This window comes from Stegostoma tigrinum, chromosome 17, assembly GCF_030684315.1.
Source record: "Stegostoma tigrinum isolate sSteTig4 chromosome 17, sSteTig4.hap1, whole genome shotgun sequence".
In the NCBI taxonomy this organism is placed as follows: domain Eukaryota; kingdom Metazoa; phylum Chordata; class Chondrichthyes; order Orectolobiformes; family Stegostomatidae; genus Stegostoma; species Stegostoma tigrinum.
In genome coordinates this window covers 51543665-51565431 of record NC_081370.1, presented here as the reverse complement: position 1 = coordinate 51565431, position 21767 = coordinate 51543665, and the positions used below count along the sequence as shown (strand labels likewise).

The 21767-nt window shown below is 41.9% G+C and overlaps 1 protein-coding gene across 5 annotated transcripts in view; it reads right to left on the bottom strand.

Annotated features, from left to right (window-relative positions):
* lrp4 (low density lipoprotein receptor-related protein 4) overlaps positions 1-21767 on the bottom strand; it is a 377362-nt gene that overhangs the window by 107857 nt on the left and 247738 nt on the right. For all 5 annotated transcript variants that reach the window (XM_048545554.2, XM_048545552.2, XM_048545551.2 and 2 more), the window contains 3 exons: positions 13221-13334; positions 12636-12752; positions 2102-2230 (listed from right to left, as the gene is read on the bottom strand). In XM_048545554.2, coding sequence (XP_048401511.1) covers positions 2102-2230; positions 12636-12752; positions 13221-13334 — 360 coding nt within the window. The remainder of the gene's footprint in view (positions 1-2101; positions 2231-12635; positions 12753-13220; positions 13335-21767) is intronic.

Sequence of the window (21767 nt, the reverse complement as noted above, 5' to 3'; positions counted from 1 at the left end):
ACCCCAGTTACTCTGCTTTAAAAGGAATATATTCAAGGCTTGGTAATCCCTGGAAACATGGTGAAAGAGATAACTCTGTGACAGAAAGGGAGTGCAGGACAGAGATAGGATCAAGCACACTAACCCTGATTCTCCAAGGAGCACTCTCAATGAGGAAGCCTGGTACTGCAGAATTATCCCTGTAATTCAAGCTAGTCCCTGATTACAGTGACAGGTACCAAGGACCGCAGATGCTGGAGTCAGTGTCAACACAGTGTGGAGATGGAGGAACACAGCAGGTCAGGCAGCAACAGAGGAGCAGGAACATTTCAGGTTTGCACCCTTCATCAGGAACAGCTGGACCTGCTGTGATCCTCCAGCTCCACACTGTATTGGTCCTGATTACAGTGTAATTTCACTTCCAAACTCACTGCCCACACCGACCCATTCTCTTTTTGTTTCTTTCTAATGCTCTAGTTTCCTTGTTTTTTCATCCCTTAAAGTCACATTCACTTTGGTCAGGAGGATGAGATGGCTGAAATAAAGATCCACATGCAGGTTCAGTTGGCACTTAGAAAGGCAAATGCAATATTAGCATTCATTTTGAGAGCACTAAATTACAAGACGTGAGCTATACTGCTAAATCTGCCTAAGCCTCTGGTCGGACCGCATTTGGAAAACTGTGAGCAGTTTTGGGCCCTGTATCTAAAGAAGGATATCTTGACCTTGAAGGGGCTGCAGAGGCGGTTTACAACAATGATCCTGGGAATGAGGGGCTTGTCATATGAGGAGCAGCTGAGGACACTGGGTGTCAATAGAGTTTAGAAGGATGAGGAGGATCTCATTGAAACTTAATACTGAGAAACCTGGATAGGGTGGATGTGGACAAGTTATTTTCACAATAGGAGAGACTAGGACACAGCCCAAGATTAAGGGACATTAGAACTGAAATAAGGAAGACTTTTCAGCCAGAGGGTGGTGAATCTGTGGAACTCATTGCTACAGAGGTCTGTGGAGGCAAAGTCATTGAGTGTCTTTAAGACAGATATTGATAGGTTCCTGGTTAGTAAGAGGAACAAGGGCTAAAGGGAAAAGGCAGGAGAATAGGGTTGAGAAACACATCATCCACTATTAAAGGAGGAGCAGGCTCGATGGGCTAAATGGCCTTATTCTACTCTTCTATCTTGCGGTATTATGGTCATTCTGTAACCCACCAGTAGTCACAAACCAGCAGTGAAGTGGGGGTTCTCTCCAACCATGACTGATTGCAACACTTCACCAAGAAACACAGAGAACCAGGCAGAGCTGGCCTCTCGATAAGGATGAGCAGAGTCTGATAGCTGCCATCAATCCACACATTCCAAACATCTCCCTTGTCCTTTGCAGTCACACTCAATGGTTCCAACTGGAATTTCAGTTTCAAATAAAAAGAGCTACTTGTTGTAATGGTGTTCTGAAGTGCTGTGGAAGATTCAAGTAATGATTCCATACATCAAAATAATTTGTGTTGTGCAAAGATGCTCAGTTGGGGACAGTGCAATTTTATTTGGAAACCAGAAAATATGATAAAGTAGAAGCCAATGTCCAGAAACATCCGAAAATCATGATACATTTCATCTGAAATGGTAGCTGGCAGCACATCCCTCCAATCTGTAACCTTGGGATTATGAGAAAGCAACTTGCAAAATGTGATTGACGTCTCACTTATGGGCAAAATGCGAGAGTGAAATGTTACAAAACAGAACCAAATGGACAATGTGAAGTCAAAGCATGTAAGCAAGTGGAAATTTTAACTTCCAGCGTAGTGGGTAATAGAGGTAGGCTGGTTACATCACAGAGGCAATATCCGAGTGTCTCAAATTGATTGCCACACATCCACGAATACCTCAAAACTTCCTCTCGGAAACTGTACAGCAAAACACTTACCAGTTGGGATCAAAGCAGAAATCCCACTCCACATACTATACTATCAGACATAAGTCTCCATGGCTGTATCTAAGGAACATCACATATCCTCAAGTTGCAAGTCATATGAGGCCAGGAGTAAATGCAGTGTTGTTACTGACTGATTTTAATCTCCCAATAATCTTAACAAATAAACAACAATAGAAAGGTCACTAACCACAGTCTGACTCATCAGACCAGTCTCCACAATCATCATCGCCATCACAATGGTATATATCGAGAATACAACGGCCATAAGCACATTGAAACTCCTCGACACTGCAATTGGTAACAGGAACGTCAGCAGCTAAAAAAAATTGAAACAAAAAGATTAAAGACAGTCTTAATTAAATACACAATGTTATCTGGTAAATTACAGCACTCAGTGTCTAATTACTTGCCACCTTTATTCAGATCATTCAGAACTTTATTACAGTCTAAAAAGCCAATATATTTGGCTTCACCATTCATTGTCAGAAGTGTACTGGACTCAGCCTGGTTTCTAGATGGCTCACTAGTTGGAAGCAAAGCTAATTTTGTGCCAAAATGAAATACGTAAGCCATTGTAGTCACTGTTCCTCCTGCAGTGGTTCTCGAGGGGTTAATCAGTATTATACATGACTCAGTTTTTAAAATTAAAGTTAAGAGAGCTTCACAACTTAAAATGCAATTAGCATACTTCCCAGACCAGAACTGGTCAATGATATCATAAAGAAATAATCAAAGAGCAGAAGTCGGTCATTTGGCTTTTGAGTCTGCTCTGCTAGTCGATAAGATCATGGCTTCAACTCCACTTCTTATCTACACCCAGACCTTCTGACCCCCTTGTCAGTGGGGAATCTATCCTCCTCTGCCTGTAAAATATTTTGCGAACCAGCCTCCATTCTTCTTTGGGCATGAGAATCCCACAGACCATTGCCACTCAGAAAATAAAAATTGTCATCTCCATCTTAAGCGGGAGATTGCTTTTATTCCTGAATCAGGAAGCCATCCTCCTGGCAGCCACAGAGCCAAACCCCTGTTCATTCTTCTAAACTAAGATGAAAGAGAGATTAAACCATTTTCACCACACCACTTATTGACCAGTTCCTCCTGGTGACAGGACATGGTGTAAAATCTTTCAGTTAATTGGCACACGTAGAGCAAACGTTGATCATTTTCTTCTGATATTAAAATGCTACCGCATGATCTGAAAATCGTCTTTTCGTTAAACATGCCACAATCGTCACTTTCCCATATTAAACACCCATCAGTCCACGAGGCAGTAGGATCAGTTGCCTTAAGCACTGTGGCTAAAATTATTTAATACAAACCTCCTCAACACTTGGACTCAAAACAGAAACAGCTGCCTCAGACCAAACAAGTTTGCAGCAAATTTTTGGACTCATTGACTTGGGGTTTCTGTTAAGAAGAATACACTCAACTTCCTGTCAAACTGTGAATGCAAGACTGATGAAATGCACTGTAAATTCAGTTAATGGTTGTCTAACAGAGCACAAAATGTAATCAAACCCTTTAACACTGAGCGCAGTATAAAACAACTCTTAATGTGTGACCAATGAGGAAAATCCTTCAAGTCAACAGAACATTCATTTTGTTTCAAGCTAATGAAATGTTGCTTCATTTTACCAAAGTTTATCTTAAGCAAAATGGACAAGCTTAATGGTGAGATATTCAAGTCTTTCTTCCTCCCTTTTTTATGTTTATCATTAGTCAGAGCTGGAAATGAAGACAAAATCTCCCTCTATATCTTAAGTGTATATCACAGGACATCCATTATTCCATTGCTGTAAGTATTCATATTTTAAATAATGCTGATGTCCTTGTTTTCTGAGAATATATATTTGAGGATATTCCACCTCCTGCACTATATATACATATATTAAAGAAACACATGAATTGTTTCATTTCTTCCTTTCATGCTAAAACAGTTTCTGACAGTTTATTTTTAAATGGATTCATTCTACAAATGACATTATCTGAAAGGAATTATTTGGTTCCAGACAAACCATCCCAAAAGTGTTAATGCTTTCATGATTAATCTATTAGTTTGTACACAGTAACAACAGTGAGTGCTTTAATTAATATTCAGGGATAAAATTATGGAAATAATCTGATTAAAATCACAGATACAGATAGGCCAAATGGCCTCTTCAGTACTGTAAAATTCTATGATTCAATGGTTCTAAAAATCAATGTAGAATTGATCATGGAAAATGGCTTACTATATTTACATTATACCCTGGTCCCTGAAGTCACCACCAGAGCTCGGGGCAGGCTGTAGGCATTAGGATTTTTGAATATTAGTGTTAGACTGGAGAAGCACTGAAAAACAATTATAAATAACTCAGTTTTAGTCTTTTTGATTCTTGGTTTCATTGTTCTCCAGGTTAAAACTGGTCAATGACAGCTCGTAAGCAGTATTAAATTCTTTCCCACACAAAATCAGTTGTTACAAATTTAATTTTCCTGCAGTTAACAATTATCAAAGTCTTAACAAATGTGTTGTTCTTGTTGATCACAGGTTTTCTTGAATTCTGGGGTGTTGGTTTCTACTCAAGCCTACAATTACATGATTTACTGACAGCAGCCGATGGGTACCAAATGTTTGGCGGTGTACGTTGAGTGATTCACAAATTACCCACCCCTGCCCAAGGCCTGTATTAAATCAAACACTAATAAAACCTCAACAGATAAAAACGTACCAATGCAATGTGAGTAGCCTGACAAACTCGCAAACAGTAGCTTTCATCTTGTTGGCCCGCAAAGGGAGATAAGAGGCTTTTCCGCTGCATCAAATCCACATATTTCCGATGCAAAAATAAAGGATCAATTCATTTCAGAACAAATCACTCCAGCTGAGGCCTGAACTCAGCACTGTGGCTACTGTCATAGAAAGCAGCCCTTGCTGATCATCCTTAGGGAAACAGCACGGAAGCAGGTTTGACAGATGTCCATAGGTGAGAATTGGTGTGACAAGAATTCTTTGAAGTTTGGAAAATAAGCCTGCTCCCCTGTGAACAATTTTACAACACTGTCTCAACTGACAGCTGCATTGTATCAAAAGGAATGCATAAAATGCAGCTCTAATGAAAACTGTTATTGACCTGCACAAACTCCAAGCCCTCAGCAAACCACCTGCACACCAGAAACAAGAATATTCTGTGCTTTCCCCCTTCATATGAGGGCTTTGAACTTAACGTTTGTCTGGTGTCAACTACTCCATTGACGTTTGCTTAGCTATTGGTGAAAGCTGCGCCCGTTCTAGCAGTGAGGTCCTCTTAAAATATGTTGTGCTTCCTTGTTCTATCCTACCTATCTAGTGATCAAAAAAAACTCAAACAAATGCTGCCTGCACATCAAATCAAGCAAAATAAGCCAGCTGCAAATTCACTGACCATAACACCATAAAGCACTGTTCCGTTATGTTAACTCTCCAATGTTTGGTTTGTTTCAAGTGTAAGATCACGCACTCACACTCTCTTGACTAAAGATGACACTTCCCATCACTGCTTTTTCACTTGGAGACTTGAGGAGTAACTTATTCAGTGTAGCAGTGGTGTTAAGACCTGAAACATAATGCCCTAGAGTGGGCTGGAAACAGGCTCAAAAACATTCAAAACTGGATGATGATCTGAAAAGGGAGAAATTGCACGACTTTATGTGGAGAAGACAGTGAATGGGAGGTGCTCATTCAGACGTCAAAGCAGACAGGCTGGGCTAACTATGGGAGGCTATAGCCAACTCGTATTATTGCTATACTGTTAATTCAGAGAATTTAGAAAACCAGGTAATGTTCTGGAGATCCAGGTTTGAATGCCACCTCAGCAGATGGTGGAATTTGAATTCAATGAAAATCTGGAATTAGGACTCTAAATGATGATCGTGAATCAATTATCACAAAAACCCATCTGGTTCACAAACACCCTTTAGTGAAAGAAGCTCCATTCTTATCTGGTTTGGAATACATGTGACTCCAGAGCCACAGCTACATGGTGGGTTCTTAAGTGCTCTCTGGACAATTGGGGACGAGCAATGAATGCTGGCCTAACCAGCAACATCCACATTCCATGAATGAATAGTGTATTTAAAAAAAAACTGGCCTTCTGTGCTCTAACTATTCTGGAATCCGATGAAACCTAGTTTTGCCGACTCTGATGTTTTCTCTGTGAAATGACAAAGAACAACAGAATACTATGGAGAAAGACAAGGAGTCTGCTAGCCTTCAAACAGTAAACTCTCCTTTGAAACTACAGAGCTTGAAGTTACAGTAAAGAGATGTGACCTGAAAGCACTCAGAAAATCTATTCGTCTCTGCCCCCTCTCCTTCCACCATTCCCTGGCTGTCTCTCACACTTTCTCTCATGAACAATGTTAGTAGCACTCCCATCTACAGCTAGTAAAGCGAATGACTAGGAGTGAGAAAGGATCAGAAAACTAAAAGAAATAAACAAACAAGTTAAAGAGAAAATTGACAAAGGCGAGTGAAAGAGAGACAACCATATTCTTAAAATATGGAGTTGATATTGTATCCTTGTAAATTTGCTGTGGCCTATTTATAGAATTAAAATAAATTGAGATAAAATGGAGCGTTTCACTAATGAATTGCTCTATTTCCATAGCAAAGCAAGAGACAGCTAATTATCGCTGCTTGATCTTCTGACATTAAAGTGCGTGCAAGGAGCTACTCATTGACCTGCCACTGCCCTTGTAATACGTAATGTTCGTAAATAGCTGATGGGATCATTAATTCTTGTTAATCATTAAAACATGAGCAATGATGCAAAAATGCTACCAGTGTTTGTTTTTCGCGTTTTGCAATAGATCTTTCCACAAGCTGCTGATATATTGTACCTCTCACAGTGGAATCCCAGGCGGTTTCTGGTTGGAATTCATAAAGGATATTCAGAAAGGATATTGTATTCGAAACTGACCTCAAGACATTTCTTCATGGAGATGTGACTCAGTCAGTAATGTCTTGACATGTAAGGTATGGGCCTAGAGTTGGAAAGTGGGATGAGTTTAGATTTAGTGGGGATTGGCTTAGCTCATTGGCTGGATTGTTGGTCTGTGATGCAGAGTAACACCAAAAACATGGGTTCAAGTTCTACACCAGCTGACATTACCACAAAGGGCTGTTATACTCAACCTTTCCCCTTTCCTGACTTTAGGTTAAGCCACCACCGATCTTCTCTTTCTCTCTGAGAGAGCAGCCCCCTTAGTCTGTTAAGAGCGTGTCGCATTTACCTTACAGGTAGATCATACCTTACAAAGCGCCTAAGGGTAATAGAACAGAGCAAGGAATACAATGTTACAGTTACAGCCGCAGAGAAGGTGCACAAACAGTGAGCTCAACAATACATTTAAAATTTGAAAGGTCCATTCAGAAACCTAGTAACAACAGGGAAGAAGCTTTGAATCTGTTGGTACATGTGTTTAAGTTTTTGTATCTTCTGCCTAAAAGAGGAGGTTGGAAGAGACTATAATTGGAGTGGGAGGGTTCTTCGATTTCGTTGGCTGCCTTTCTAAGGCAGCAAGAAATATAGATGGAGTCAATGGATGGAAGGTTGGCTTGCATGATGGATTGGGCTGTATTCACAGCTTTCTGCAGTTTCCTATAGTCCTGGGCAGAGCAGTTGCTGTACCTAGCCATGGTGTATCTGGATATAATGCTTTCTATGGTCCATCAATAAACATTCTTAAGATTCTTCAACGACATGCCAAATTTCCTTAGCATCCTGAGGAAACAGATACCTTGTTGTGCTTTCTTGACCGTTGCATTGATATGGGTGGCCCAGGGCAGATTGTCGGTGATCATTACTCCCAGAAACTTGATGTTCTCGACCGTCTCCACCTCAGCCCCATTGTTGCAGACAGCAGCGTGCCCTCCACTCCCCTTCCTGAAGTCAATCACAAGCTCTTTCATTTTGCTGACATTGAGGGAAAGATTGTTGTCTTTACACTATGCCACCAACCACTCTCTTTTTCCAGTATTCTTTCTTGTCATTAATTAAAGATCCAACCTACATGGTGGTGTCATCAGCGAATTTGTAGATGGAGTCAGGACAAAATTTGATCCCTCAGTTACAAGTGTATCCGGAGTATAGTGCGGGGCCGAGTACGCAGCCTTGCAGGGTGCTGGTGTTAAACATTACCGTGGTGGAGATGTTGTCACCTACTCTCACTGATTGGGTCAGGACCTCTATCAAATTTCCTCTTAGCCTTCTCTTCAAGGAGAACAGTCTCAATTTCTTCATCTTATCCTCGTAACTGCAGTTCCTCATCCCTGAAACCATTCTTGCAAACTGTTTCCGCACCCTCTCCAATGCATTCGCAACTGTCCTTTCGTACGGATCTGTACATAATACGCCTGTTGAAGTCTAACAAGAGTCATGTACGAGGACAAACTTCACCTTCTTGCTCCTGTACTCTATGCCCCTATTCATAAAGCCAAGAATATTGTACGCTTTACTTACCTCCCTCTCTGCGCTGAACTACCACCTTCAATGATCTGAGCATGTATATGTTTAGTTGTTGTTTCGAGGGATCAAAAACCAAATTATCCAAATAATAGTCTGCCAATCAATAGGATCATGGCAGATCTGCAAGGTGTCATCGTCAGTATCATCTTCACTACCAATTTCATGCAGCGTTCAGACCATACATAAAAATCCATGAAATCCAAGAACACTTTATGGCTAGAGATTTTTAATTACATATCTGTTCTGTCACCAGGTACAATTCTCTGTGAGCCAACATTAACAAAAGCAATGATCCCAATATTGATCCCGGGAAAATTCTACCGTAAATGATGCTCCAGCTGAAATGATAATCATTAATCATTACTTGCTCCATCCTGTCACTTAGTTCTATACCAACGTTGATATTGATTGAAAGGATATGATCTCTCTGCAAACTGAGGCACATGGAGGGTTCACAGAAACACAGGATTCAAGAGCTGGGTTCGGTCAGCCAGGTCTTCTGACCTGGTCTGCCAATCAACAGGATCATGGCGGATCTGCTATGGTATGAACCCCACACTCCTGACTGACTGCACATATCAACTCCTTTGTCTATCAAAAATCTATCAAACTCAGCCATAAATAAATTCAATAACACAGCCTTCACTACTTTCTGGGGAAGAGGATTCCACAGTTTGACAACCCGCCAAGCAAAAAAAACCTTGATCTCTATCTGAAAAGAGAATCCTTTCATTGTTAATTGCTGTTCTTTATTTTGAACTCCCCCACAAAGGGAAATATTCTTGAGGTTCCCTGATCACATTGTGATTGATTAACCCTATTGTATAACCTTATTTTCTTGACAGAAGCAACAGAAAGTATGGTTTACATGTGCGTGATCCCAAAGGGAAGTTCTGTATCCTGGGAAGCTGACTGTTTCTCCTGCCACTGTTCCACGTGCTGGCTGTGCTAAACACAACATGGTTGGATTCTCCGTCCCAAAATTTCATAGGGACTCCTGCAGTCCCACATAGAAATAGAGGTGTCTCAATGACATATTATCTCTACTGGTCCTAGGGGCCAACTGGTTCTAATATAACGAGAACTACTACCCATCACGTTGATGGAGAATTCCCAAAAGGTGGAGATTTTGATCTTGTGGACGATCAAGGTGCTGATACAGTGGTGTTAACCAGTACATCAGTAAAGTCTCCACCCAGCTGCTGAATGGTCTCTCCAGTAGGATCCACATTTTCAAAGTTGCCTTCAGAAGAATCTGGTCAAATAGTAGCAAGGCCAGAGCTGCCAGTACAATTCTACTCATGATTGGCCAGGCTTGTGTTGGTAGGAAGGCAGCGATATTGCATCAGGGCAGGCACCTCACTGGTTAGTCGAGGATTTGATTTGATATTACTTTGTTTATTACTGTCACGTGCACTGAGATACAGTGAAAAAGTTGTCTTACATGCTTTACAGTCAGATTGCACTGTGGGAGTGCATCAGGGTAACAGAATGCAGGGTACATTGTTACAACTCTAGAGAGAGATCAACACTGACATTTAAGAGGATCATTCAGAAGCCTGATAACTCAACAGGGAAGCAGCTACTGTTGAATCTGTTTGTAAGTGTATTCAAACTTTTATATCTTCTGCTCGACAGAAGAGGGTGGAAGAAAGTATAACTGAGGCGGGAAGGGCCTTTGATTATTTTGGTTGCTTTCCCGAGGCAGTGGGAAGCATAGACAGAGTCGATGGATGGAAGGCTGGTTTGCATAATGGGCTGGGCTGAGTCCATAACTCTCTGCAGTTACTTGTGGGTCTTGGGAGGAGAAGTTGCCATACCACACTGTGATGCGTCCAGATAGGATCTATAAAAATTTCTAAGTGTCTTTATGGACACACCAAATTTTCTTAGCCTCCTGAGGTAACATTTAAGGAGAGTTTTACAACGGAGGGGTAAAGTGACAGGGAGAATATTCCAAACTTAATGCAATGAGAATCTGTACCACATTTCATTCTCATTAATGGTCAGAAGAATATTTGGTCCATGGGATACACCTGCACTTGTACTTACATCCCTGGTATTCAACATTCCCGATAGTTATGGGTAAATTACAAATTTCATAAATCTGTTTTTACTCTTTAATAGATTGCTTACTGTATTAGGACTCAAATCGAACTCCCAATCGAAACTTACATGAGATTGGATTTAGACAGTGCCTTTCATGTCCTGAGGATGTCCTACGATAGTTTACATCCAATGAAATAGTTTTGAATTCTAGTCACTATCATACTGTGTTGTAATCACTTCCATTAGAATTGAGTGTTTTGCCATTGGGTGTGTTAAGCAAATTGTAAAAGAGCTTCATTGAGATCCTTGCGGTTTGGTTTGTTGCACACAGACAGGGCATTATAGCATAAAATCTACATACCCATAACATCTATCATCTGTTAACTACCAGGAGCTGTAACTTGTGTTGAAAATATTGAATTTCATCCAAATTGAACAAAATTAGTTTAATGGTGGTGATGACCTGTGATTGAGCTTTTTCCAGAGCTGGTTTCATTGTTGCAAATTTAGTCAAGATAAATTAAGATTATTTTCCCTGCATGTTGTAAACAGTCCAAAGAGACAGAACTATTCTCACTCATAATACGACTGCTCACTATCTGTACAATGGGGCCTTTATCTTTTCGATCAAAGAAATGCTGATTTTGCTCTGAGCTGGAGACCCCACTGGGCTTAGATTCCCACTCTTTTGATGTCCTCATTAGCCTAATGACTTATAGACAGCTTCCAGCAGCCAGAAATTAAGTTCATTTTAGCTCCAAGTACACAAGTATTTCAACATTTTTGATTTTCGTCCAAGTGTAATTTTACCAAAAAGAGAGCAATCACATTAATCCTGGTATAAAGGTTGACTTTAAAAGAGTGATGAACCAGTGAAATGAATAAATTTACTTGATGCATTTCTACTTGCTACCTTGAAGAGAAAACGGAACATTAACTAACCTGATAACTGAATGGAAATGAAGTCCATTTTAAAAAAATTGAGCACTGTGTCAAAAATTTAACTCTGTCCAGTTTTTAAACACCCTACCAAATTGGCATTGGGTGCAAGGTAGAGCTTTGAAAAGGAATTGCCTGCAGCATGGTCTTGTTTGAGAAATTGCAGAGTATAATGACTCTCTCCTTCACAACTTCAGTTTTTCCTGCTTGGTACAGAAAGTCTTTATCATAAAGACACTTGACTATTTTACGACATACATCCAAAGATGTTGTGATCTGGTTTCTTGTGATTTCAATTCCAAAAAAAGGCATATTCAGAAGTAAACTTTATTTTCTACTGAGAGCAAGTTGTGCCACCATCAAGTTTCATGTCCAGGAACTTCTCACTAAAAATACTTAGGAATGTTATGCACAATGCCAAACAAAATAATACAAAGGTAAGTATAAAAGATTCACCAGCCATTTAGATCTTCGGTTGAAACACTGGACTATTTCAATGCATACTTTGTGGCATGACTTTTTGTCAGTTAACTGAAGGCCATAACTTGCTGTTGGGCAGCATCGCAGTGAATTCTTTTTTCTAGGGAGTCTCTTGGGATCAGAGATGACTTGCTTCTGTTCCAGTTTGTTATGTTCGGAAGGTGGCTCATAGGTCCAACTTGCATAATCAGCCTGAATGCGTGTAGCTCCAACAACACTCAAGAAGCTTGATACCATCCAGGACAAAATAGCTGTCTTGATTACAGCCACATCCACAAGCATCCATTGCCTCCACCACGGACACTGAGTAGCAACAGTGTTTGCCATCTACAAGATGCATGGCAGAAATTCACCAAAGCCCCTTAGACAGCACCTTCCAACTCCATGATCACTTCCATCTAGAAGGATAAGGGCAACAGATACATGGGAACACCAAGATCCCCTCCAAGCCACTCACCATCCTGACTTGAAGATATGTCACTCAGTTTTTCTGGGTCAAAACATTGGAATTCCCTCTCTAATGACATTGTGGGTCAACATACAGCCCATGGACTGAAGCGGTTCAAACAGGCAGCTGATCATCACCTTCTCAAGGCCAACTTGGGGCAGACAATAAATGTTGACCCAGCCAGCAATGTTCACATCCCACAAGCCAATTAAAAAAAATGTATAGGTAAAAGCAAGTACCTCATGCAAGTATAGATTTAAAAATATGTCCTATAGTTAACGCCAACTGCACTTTATTCCCAAAGGAACACTTACGACAGCCTTCTTCATCTGAACCATCTTTACAATCTGTGTCTCCATCACAATACCAGTGTTCTGCAATGCAACTACCATCATTGCAACGAAATTCTTTGTCGGAACATTTCCTCATGTCTGCAACAGGAAAGCAAAAAGGCAACAAAAAAAAAATGCATCAGCAATGCTGAAGAACAATTGGTCAATAGGTCAGTGTTTTTCACAAAATTGGACACAGAGTTAAACAATTGATTGCTCTTACCAATTCCATTAGGCAAAGATAATAAAGTGTGAAGCTGGATGAACACAGCAGGCCAAGCACCATCTCAGGAGCACAAAAGCTGACGATTCGGGCCTAGACCCTTCACGATGAAGGGTCTAGGCCTGAAATGTCAGCTTTTGTGCTCCTGAGATGCTGCTTGGCCTGCTGTGTTCATCCAGCTTCACACTTTGTTATCTTGGATTCTCCAGCATCTACAGTTCCCATTATCTCTGATGCCATTATGCAAAGATGTGGTCATGATTTAAACTTAGGCTTTCTGCAGCAGAAGCTTGACATTATGCTCTGTTCAAGAAGTGGTTGACCAGAAATAGAATTGAACTCACCACACTGTTCATCACTGTTGTCTCCACAGTCATTGTCTCCATCACAGTGCCACAGACTGCGTATACAGTAACCATTCTGGCAGTGAAATTCATCCTCCTCACACTCTCGAGGTGCTGGAATACAAAACAAAAGCAGAACTGAATTACTAGGACTGCAACTGCTGCAGAATTAACCATTTCCCTTGGAGGTTATTGCAATTCTTTCACACTATTTCATATTTCAGTCTTTGCTAGGTAGCATTCTGCTCTGCTGAGAATCATTACATTACACATTTTTCATGTGTGTACGTAAAATTAGGCATCCTGCTACATCATTATCACTCTTCTGACCTCTCCGTGTTGCAAATTCTTGTATCCAAATTTTAAAATTTATTTTATAAACAAACTATTCTGACACTAGCAACCAAATACCAATTCAAACATCTGAGTTGCTTTGTAAAAGTTGAAGTAATGGCCTATTTCACACTGACCTGTTTAACAGAGTCACAAGTTGTCTTTGGTGACTGTTAATTAAACTCTCGGCCTCTCCGAAGAGGTTTTTAGGCCTTGTAGCTCCGTTCAGATCTGTCTCTAGTGTTGTATTTGGATTGTGCAGTCTGAGCATGGGCAATGCACCTGAATTCTCAAGTGTATCAAGTTGCCTGACAATCAGGTTGTACTAAAGGAATATTTTTCTTTTGCAGTTTCTGCTCAAACATTTTCAAAAACTCATATGGAGAACAGCTGGAAGAAAATTTTTGAAAGTTTTCTCCAGGTCAAATTTAAATTCAATACTTCTGTTGTGTAGTTCTGCTCACGGGGATGTGTGAGAGAGAAGAAATTGCAGCGTCTTATTGACTTGAAGTATGATTTCCCATGTTGTATAAAGCAGCAAGAATGGAACATTTCTAACTGTTAAGAGCTGCCAGACAGAGACGGGTGGGAAAGTACATTTCCCTCAATAAATTTGTATCTCAAATAAAAAGTAATTGAGTTGAACTTTAAGAGGTCCAGCTGACATCGTACTTTCTTTGATGTCAATGTTTCCTTTTAGCTATGAGAAGCCAAGGTGAAGGCAAAATAGACCAACACACTCAGACATCAACACAACACATCACAATGGATGTTTACAGAAATCCCTTAGAAAGGCACAATCTCAAGTGTCAAGAAGGTCAGGCCCCTGACTTGCTCTTGCCCTTCACTATTGACACACAAATGCAGTGCGACCCAAACCGTGTCTGTAATGTTGCACTTGTATGACCCTTAGTAAGGCAGCACCTGGAATACCGGCTACAGTTTTAGTGTCTTCACCAAAGGAAGGATATCCTTTTCATACAGGGAGGACAGCAGACATTCACCTGACTAATTCTCAAGATGTCAGGATTGCCTTAGGAGGGAACTCTGAAGAAACTAAGCCTATATTCCTATTTTCTGCATGTAAAATGACAATTTCCCAGCTACCATCAGTTCTGATGAAGAGTTACTGGACCCAAAATGTCAACTTTGTTTTCTCCTTCACAGATGCTGCCAGACCTGCTGAGCTTTTCCAGCAACTTTTATTTTGTTCCTGATTTACAGCACCCACAGTTCTTTGGGTTTTTACATCTTGTACATTGCCTTGCAGCTTTAAATATGCCACTGGTTAGAAAAATCAGAGAATGGTAACAGTTTTTTTGTGTGTAAAAAGCTAGAACTCATGAATTTACAACTTTCATTGAATGATGGACACCAAAGCACTAGCAAAATCACAGGACAGATTTAAATAAGAATGGAATTTGCATTCTTCACCATCAACTTCCATCATCTTCTAAATCAGTGACCCTAATAACGGGCCCCTTTATTGCCTAATTAACCTAATTCCTGTAAAAATCTACATTCCATGACACAAATGAGCAACGTAACAAGTGGCCCATTCGTCTGTCTAAAATTGGTTTATGGGATGCGGGCACTCACCATCCGGACTTTGAAATAAAAACAGAAAGTGCTGGAGAAACTCAACAGGTCTGGCAGCACATGCAGAGAGTCAAACAGAGTTAACATTATGACTCTTCTTTGGAACAGATATTGATCGTCCTTCATTGTCACTAGGACAAAATCCCTGCCAAACAGCATTGTGGGTGAACCTACTGACTAGAGTGGTACCAGAAGACAACTCACGACCATCTTCTCCAGGATAATTAGAGGTGTATAAGAAGTTCTGGCCAGCCAGTGAAGCCTACAATCCCGGATTTAAATAAAAAAAAGGTGGTGGCTTGGACAGCACTAACACACAAACCTTGATGTGTTAGTGATAATGGGAACTGCAGATGCTGGAGAATCCAAGATAATAAAATGTGAGGCTGGATGAAAACAGCAGGCCAAGCAGCATCTCAGGAGCACAAAAGCTGATGTTTCGGGCCTAGACCCTTCATCAGAGAGGGGAATAGGCTGAGGGTTCTGGAATAAATAGGGAGTGTGGGGAGGCGGACCGAAGATGGAGAGAAAAGAAGATAGGTGGAGAGGAGAGTATAGGTGGGGAGGTAGGGAGGGGATAGGTCAGTCCAGGGAAGACGGACAGGTCAAGGAGGTGGGATGTGGTTAGTAGGTAGGAAATGGAGGTGTGGCTTGGGGTAGGAGGAAGGGATTGGTGAGAGGAAGAACAGGATAGGGAGGCAGAGACAGGATGGACTGGTTTTGGGATGCAATGGGTGGAGGGGAAGAGCTGGGCTGGTTGTGTGGTGCAGTGGGGGGAGGGGACGAACTGGGCTGGTTTTGGGATGCGGTGGGGGGAGGGGAGATTTTGAAGCTGGTGAAGTCCACATTGATACCATTGGGCTGCAGGGTTCCCAAGTGGAATATGAGTTGCTGTTCCTGCAACCTTCGGGGCATCATTGTGGCACTGCAGGAGGCCCATGATGGACATGTCATCTAAAGAATGGGAGGGGGAGTGGAAATGGTTCACGACTGGGAGGTGCAGTTGTTTATTGCGAACCGAGCGGAGGTGTTCTTCAAAGTGGTCTGCAAACCTTGATGTGTTGCTGCTTCTTCCTGACGAAGGTATACATTGCTGCCACCGTGCATCAGAGGTGGAGGGAGTGAATGGTGTAGGTAATGGATGGGGTTTCAATCAAGTAGACTGCTATTGAATGTTATCAAGCTTCTTGAATGTTGTTGGAACTGCACCCATCCAGGCAAGTGGGGATATTCACACTCCTGACTTGTTCCTTGTAGACCATGGACATGATTTGGGAGTCAGAAGATCTGCTGCTCGCTGCAGAATTTGTGGATTCTGTCCTCCTCTTGCAGTCATAGAAATCGTGGCTAACTGAAATAATTTTCTGGTCAATGGTAATCTGCAGCGTGTTGACAGTAATGGATCTGTAATGCCGCTAGATATCAAGGAAAGACTGCTAGACTCTTTCTTGTTGGGATGGCCATTGTCCTGCACAGACATTGCATGAATCTTTGTCACTTGTCAGGCAGACCCTAATCATTATTACCCAAATCTTGCTGCACAACAGCTAAAGAGTAGTGACTGGAAATGAATACTGAGCAATCATCAGTAAACATCCCCAGTTCTGACCAGTGGAGACTCTCCTATCCCCCGTTCCCACTGACTTCCACTCTGCTAGGGATCCTTGGTGTACAGTCAAATGCTGACTCTCACTTCACCTCTGGAATTCAGTGCTTTTGTCCATGCTTGGACTGAGCCTGAAAGTAACTTCACAGCAGTGTGAATTGGACAGAAGCCAAACTTAACACCGGGAAGCAGGTTAACAGTGAATTACAGCAGCTCCACAGCACTGTCAACAACGTCACTCATTGCTGATGGGGTGCTAATTGGCCAGATTAGATCAACCTGCTTTCAGCAAACTGGTCAACTTTTACTCTTTGTTGGACAGGTGCCAACACAGTAACTTACTGGAACTATTTCACTCGACACACAGCTACTTTCTCCTAATGTTAATGATCTTACATCTCGGTGCAGTTGGCAATTTTTGTTATTATACTTTCCCATGGCCATGCAAACAATGAAAAACCTCAGGATAGATCTGTCAAGCAGCAGGTTTTCCTCCCAATATTGAAGCTGTTACAGTATCAACAATGGCTAGACAGTGTAACTGCAGCATGACAAGTTTACAAGGTCACTTTCATCATAAATAGGAATAAAAAGGCACTGGCATTTTTAATAAAAATGAATTTGAATTAAAGAGTGAGCTGAATTTTCTTTTGCCTATCCTGAGCATTCAATTCCCCTCTCTCTTGTTCCATTTTACCATGAAGGCCATACTTGGTTCTTGACTTCTCGTGTGTAATGCCTTGGGAGATGAGCTGGTAATTATTAAATCACTTACATTTGTCCACACCCTGCTATTAGCCATTTTCATTATAAATTCTATATCCACATACAGAAGGCAAACTGCCCATGTAAACATATCGTGTGTTAATTATACCCTCTGCTACTAGAGTGTCAACATTGGCAGGAGAGCCAGACTCTTGTGTGAGAAATCTATAAAGTCAGCTTGAAGCACAAACATGGCCAAAGGAATTTAGTTTAAAAAATTGGGTGGTGGGATGGGGAAGGGAATTGAATTCCATCTGTATCCCGTTCTTCAGTTATGCCTCGGCCTATTTGCTTTTAGCTATTTGCAACTGCCATGGGACACTGACTACTGTATAATGACAGGAAATGTAGGAAATTTTAACTTTGCTGTTGAACTGGAATCATTTACAGAAGAACAATAGCTGTACTTTCATACATTTACTTCTAGAATAAGAAGCCAGTCTCTCAGGGTGTTGTAATTTATACGTATATGCAAAACCCCACAGACAAGATAAAGCATAATTGCACACGACCAGCTGAGTGTATTTGCATTGATAAAACTGATTTCTTAATCCGAAGTCTTCAAACGCAACTGGGAGGGCAGTACTTACTTTTGAGAATTGATTAACACTGTACAGTGCAGTGACGGATTAGATCTGTGTGTGCATTACAGAGCAGACATGCTCACCGTATTGCACCCTGGAATGTTGCTGACTTTCATACAGTAGATTGTGCAATATTCATGCTTCTCCTCATTAAAGAATATAATGTATGTTATTATGAGACACCACCTCGATTCTACCACAGTTAACAGCTATTTGTTCTTCTGTAAACAATATTTTTGCATTGAGTAACAATTCTGCTTCTGTACAGATCAGTATCTCATCAGATCTGCCTCACTGTTTGACCAATATTCAAATTACTAGCTTTGACTAAAATGGCAAGCTTGTTGAATGGTTTCCAAGCCAGATAGAGAAGGATGAATCTGGAAAACTCCTTTTCCCAATTGTAGGTTTTTTTTAAAAAAGAGAATGGCATTACAAATCCCTGCCTCTTACCTCCCAGTACACATGTCACAGCAGTTCTATTTTACACCCTATCAATAACTCAATTAAAGAGCTACTTATCATCTTTTAAAAAGATAGATAGATGATCAAATAATCAAAATAAATAATCCCAGAACGGGGAATCAGTGCTTTTTTTATACACTTGGATAAGTAGGAGTCATAGAGTCATATGGCAGGATAACAGGTCCTTCTGTCCGACCAGTCCATGCCAAACATGTTCCCAAACTAAACTAGTCCCACTTGCCTGCACTTGGCCCATATCCCTCCCAACATTTCCTATTCATGAACTTTGAACACTGTAACTGTACCTGCATCCACCACTTTCTCTGACAGTTCATTCAACACACAAACCACTCTCTGCATGTAAGAGTTGTCCCTCATGTCCTTTTAAAATCTTTTTCGTCTCACTTTAAAAAGATATCCCCTGGTTTTGAATTCCCCCACCCTAGGGAAGAGACCCTTGTCATTCACCTTATCTATGCCCCTTATGACGTTATAAACCACAATAAAGGTCGCCCCTCAGTCTCCTATGCCCCAGTGAGAAAAGTCCCAGTCTTTCCAGTCCACTATGAAATCTCAAATCCTCCATTCCCGGCAACATCCCGGTAATTTCTTTTCTGAGCCCTCTCCAACTTAATAATGTCCTTCTTGTATCAGGATGATGACAACTGCACACAGTATTCCAGAAGAGGCCTCACCAAGGTGCTGTACAACCCCAGCATGATGCCCAACTTCTATACTCAATGGTCTCAGTAATGAAGGCAAGCATGCTAAATGCCTTCTTAACCACCCTGACTACCTGTGATGTAAATTTCAAAGAATCGCGAGCTTAAACTCCCAGATCTCTGGTACCTTCTGAAGAGGCACGTGAACTACAGCAAAAACTATAAAACAAATCAAACCAAAAATCAGGTTTTCCCCAGGGTTGATGCTGAGTTCTGTCTCCTGTGGTGTCTGTAGACCATGGAAAGCCTCACATCAGTGGTCAGTGCTTGCTCTCTAAGGATGCCTGGGTGCGGGGTGCCTTTTTATTGTTTTCTCTTTCCCCAAACAAGAGTGGCAGGTTTTCATTCATCAACCATCACCGGTAAATCACCCGTGTTTTCCGAACGATCAGTTTGCACACAAAGCCCGTTCAGGGCAGTTCAGCTCCATTTTGATTTAGCACCCACATTGTGGACAGCACTGGGGCACTGAGAGTAACTCAACAGGCAGCAACTCATTCAAATAACCGCATACAAAAGCAAACTACTGTGGACGTTGGAAACAAAAAGTACTCAGTGGGCGTGGCAGCATCTGTGAAGAGGCAAACGGAGTTAACATTTCAAGTCTATGACCCTCCATCAGAACCAGATCATTGATTACACAGTTAGATTTTCTAGTGACATTCCAGTTTCTGTAGAGTCGACTATTCCCATGTCATGCATGACTCATTAGTTTAGAGAAGGTGAGTGTACTGTGGGTCAACCCAGTGGCTTGAGTCTTCTTGCAGATTGATAAACTATGGTTTGAGGGTGGGCAGAGGCTCACCATTGCAGCAGGCTGGCATGTGACCTGCTGCTACTGAGCTGAAACTCATTGCACCTCCAACTTTTCCACTCCCATCTGATAGATTCATGCTCTCACTCTCCATATTACTCCAGAGTGGCCCTCCTGCCCACAGCCTGCCACATCCAACTGGATAGGATGCAAAATTACAGCTGCTAAATGGCTTTTGGATCACTCTAGAGGGCTCCCCTCTGACACAAAGTTTGTGGCTCAAAAAATGGTCCCAATACTCAAATGAAATGGCATTGCACCGGAGAATTTCAGCCATTGTGTCATTTCTCCTCATGTGTGGCCAGTTTCCTGATGAGAGTTAGGGGCCAGGTTGTGGGTGAAGGTGCCACCAAAGACCTTGTGGCTCTGGATGGACTCCAGGATTGAGGACTGACTGGGAGTAAGCAATCAGGAGCATCATTGAAGACTGCACCTGGTCTTCATCAAGCTGACCAAGGTGCTTGGAGTCTCTGGATTGTGAAGCCCTGCAGATGGTCCTCCAGTAGCTTAGTTACCTGCTGAAGTGTGTCAGTGTCCTCAGACTCCTGCATGTCAATGTGGTTGTTGCAATGCTCAATGGACAATCCAACACCAGGACCTTTAATGCACACACGGGGTACGCCCCCACCACTAACCTTGGTTATTATCTACCCGCAGATCCTCATCCAGCCGATTCAGGATTACCTACCACGCAGTATCGACATCTTGTATCAATTCCTCACTCAGGGAGACCCACCATCCAGTGTCAGCATCCTGTATCGTATGGATCAGAAGCTCTTTAACCTTGATTGCTTCAGGGCAAAAACAACACACCCCTCTCCCATGGACACCCATGGTCGTAGTTTGTGGATGACTGCTGTGTGACAGCTCACCCTTCAACATGACACGCTCGACCTTTTCAACTCCTTGAATATAGTGCCTGCCCCATTTTTAAACAGCACCACGCTGTAGGTCCTCAACTAATGTCGTGCAGGCATCCCGCACACCATCCTCAACGATGAGCTGGCTCGGGAGTATATGCAGCACGTCCCACAACTCAGCAGCGCCCCCCCCCACCCTGCCCCTCACAAAGGACTACCGTCGATGAAAGAAAAGTCTGGTCTCAAGTCAAACAGTGCCAGTGTTGTCTTCAAAATGCAACACAGAGTGCCTTTGACAACACGAATCTCTGAAAGCTAACAACGGTAATGATCTAGTAGGTCATGTACAGTCACCATTGGCCCAGAAGGCCATAGAGTTGCTCTTTCATTTCAGAGAGACAACTGATGGTGGTTTATCCTGAGGGTCACCGTGCCACAGGTGAGGGAAATGACTGAGAAGGCAGGACCTCAGCCTGTGTAGGTAATGGTCTGCAAACTGTTGTGTTGACCACCCTCTTACTGCAGCAAGTCCTAGTCACTGACATCACATTAAGTCCCTTGAGAGCTTACACCAAATGGTGCCTACACGAAACCCTAGGGATCAAACAGGAGGGAGGATCACTAGACCAATAGGTGCATCATCCATGAAGCTGTGTTGACCAACTTTGCAACCGTGTGCCTAAGAACCAGCTGTCACGGGCAGTCCATTTCATCCAACAGCTGGAAACCTGGGCAGGTTCTCTCCTCTTTGCAGCTGTATGGCCGATTCTCAACGTGCAACTAATAGGAAAGGAATAAG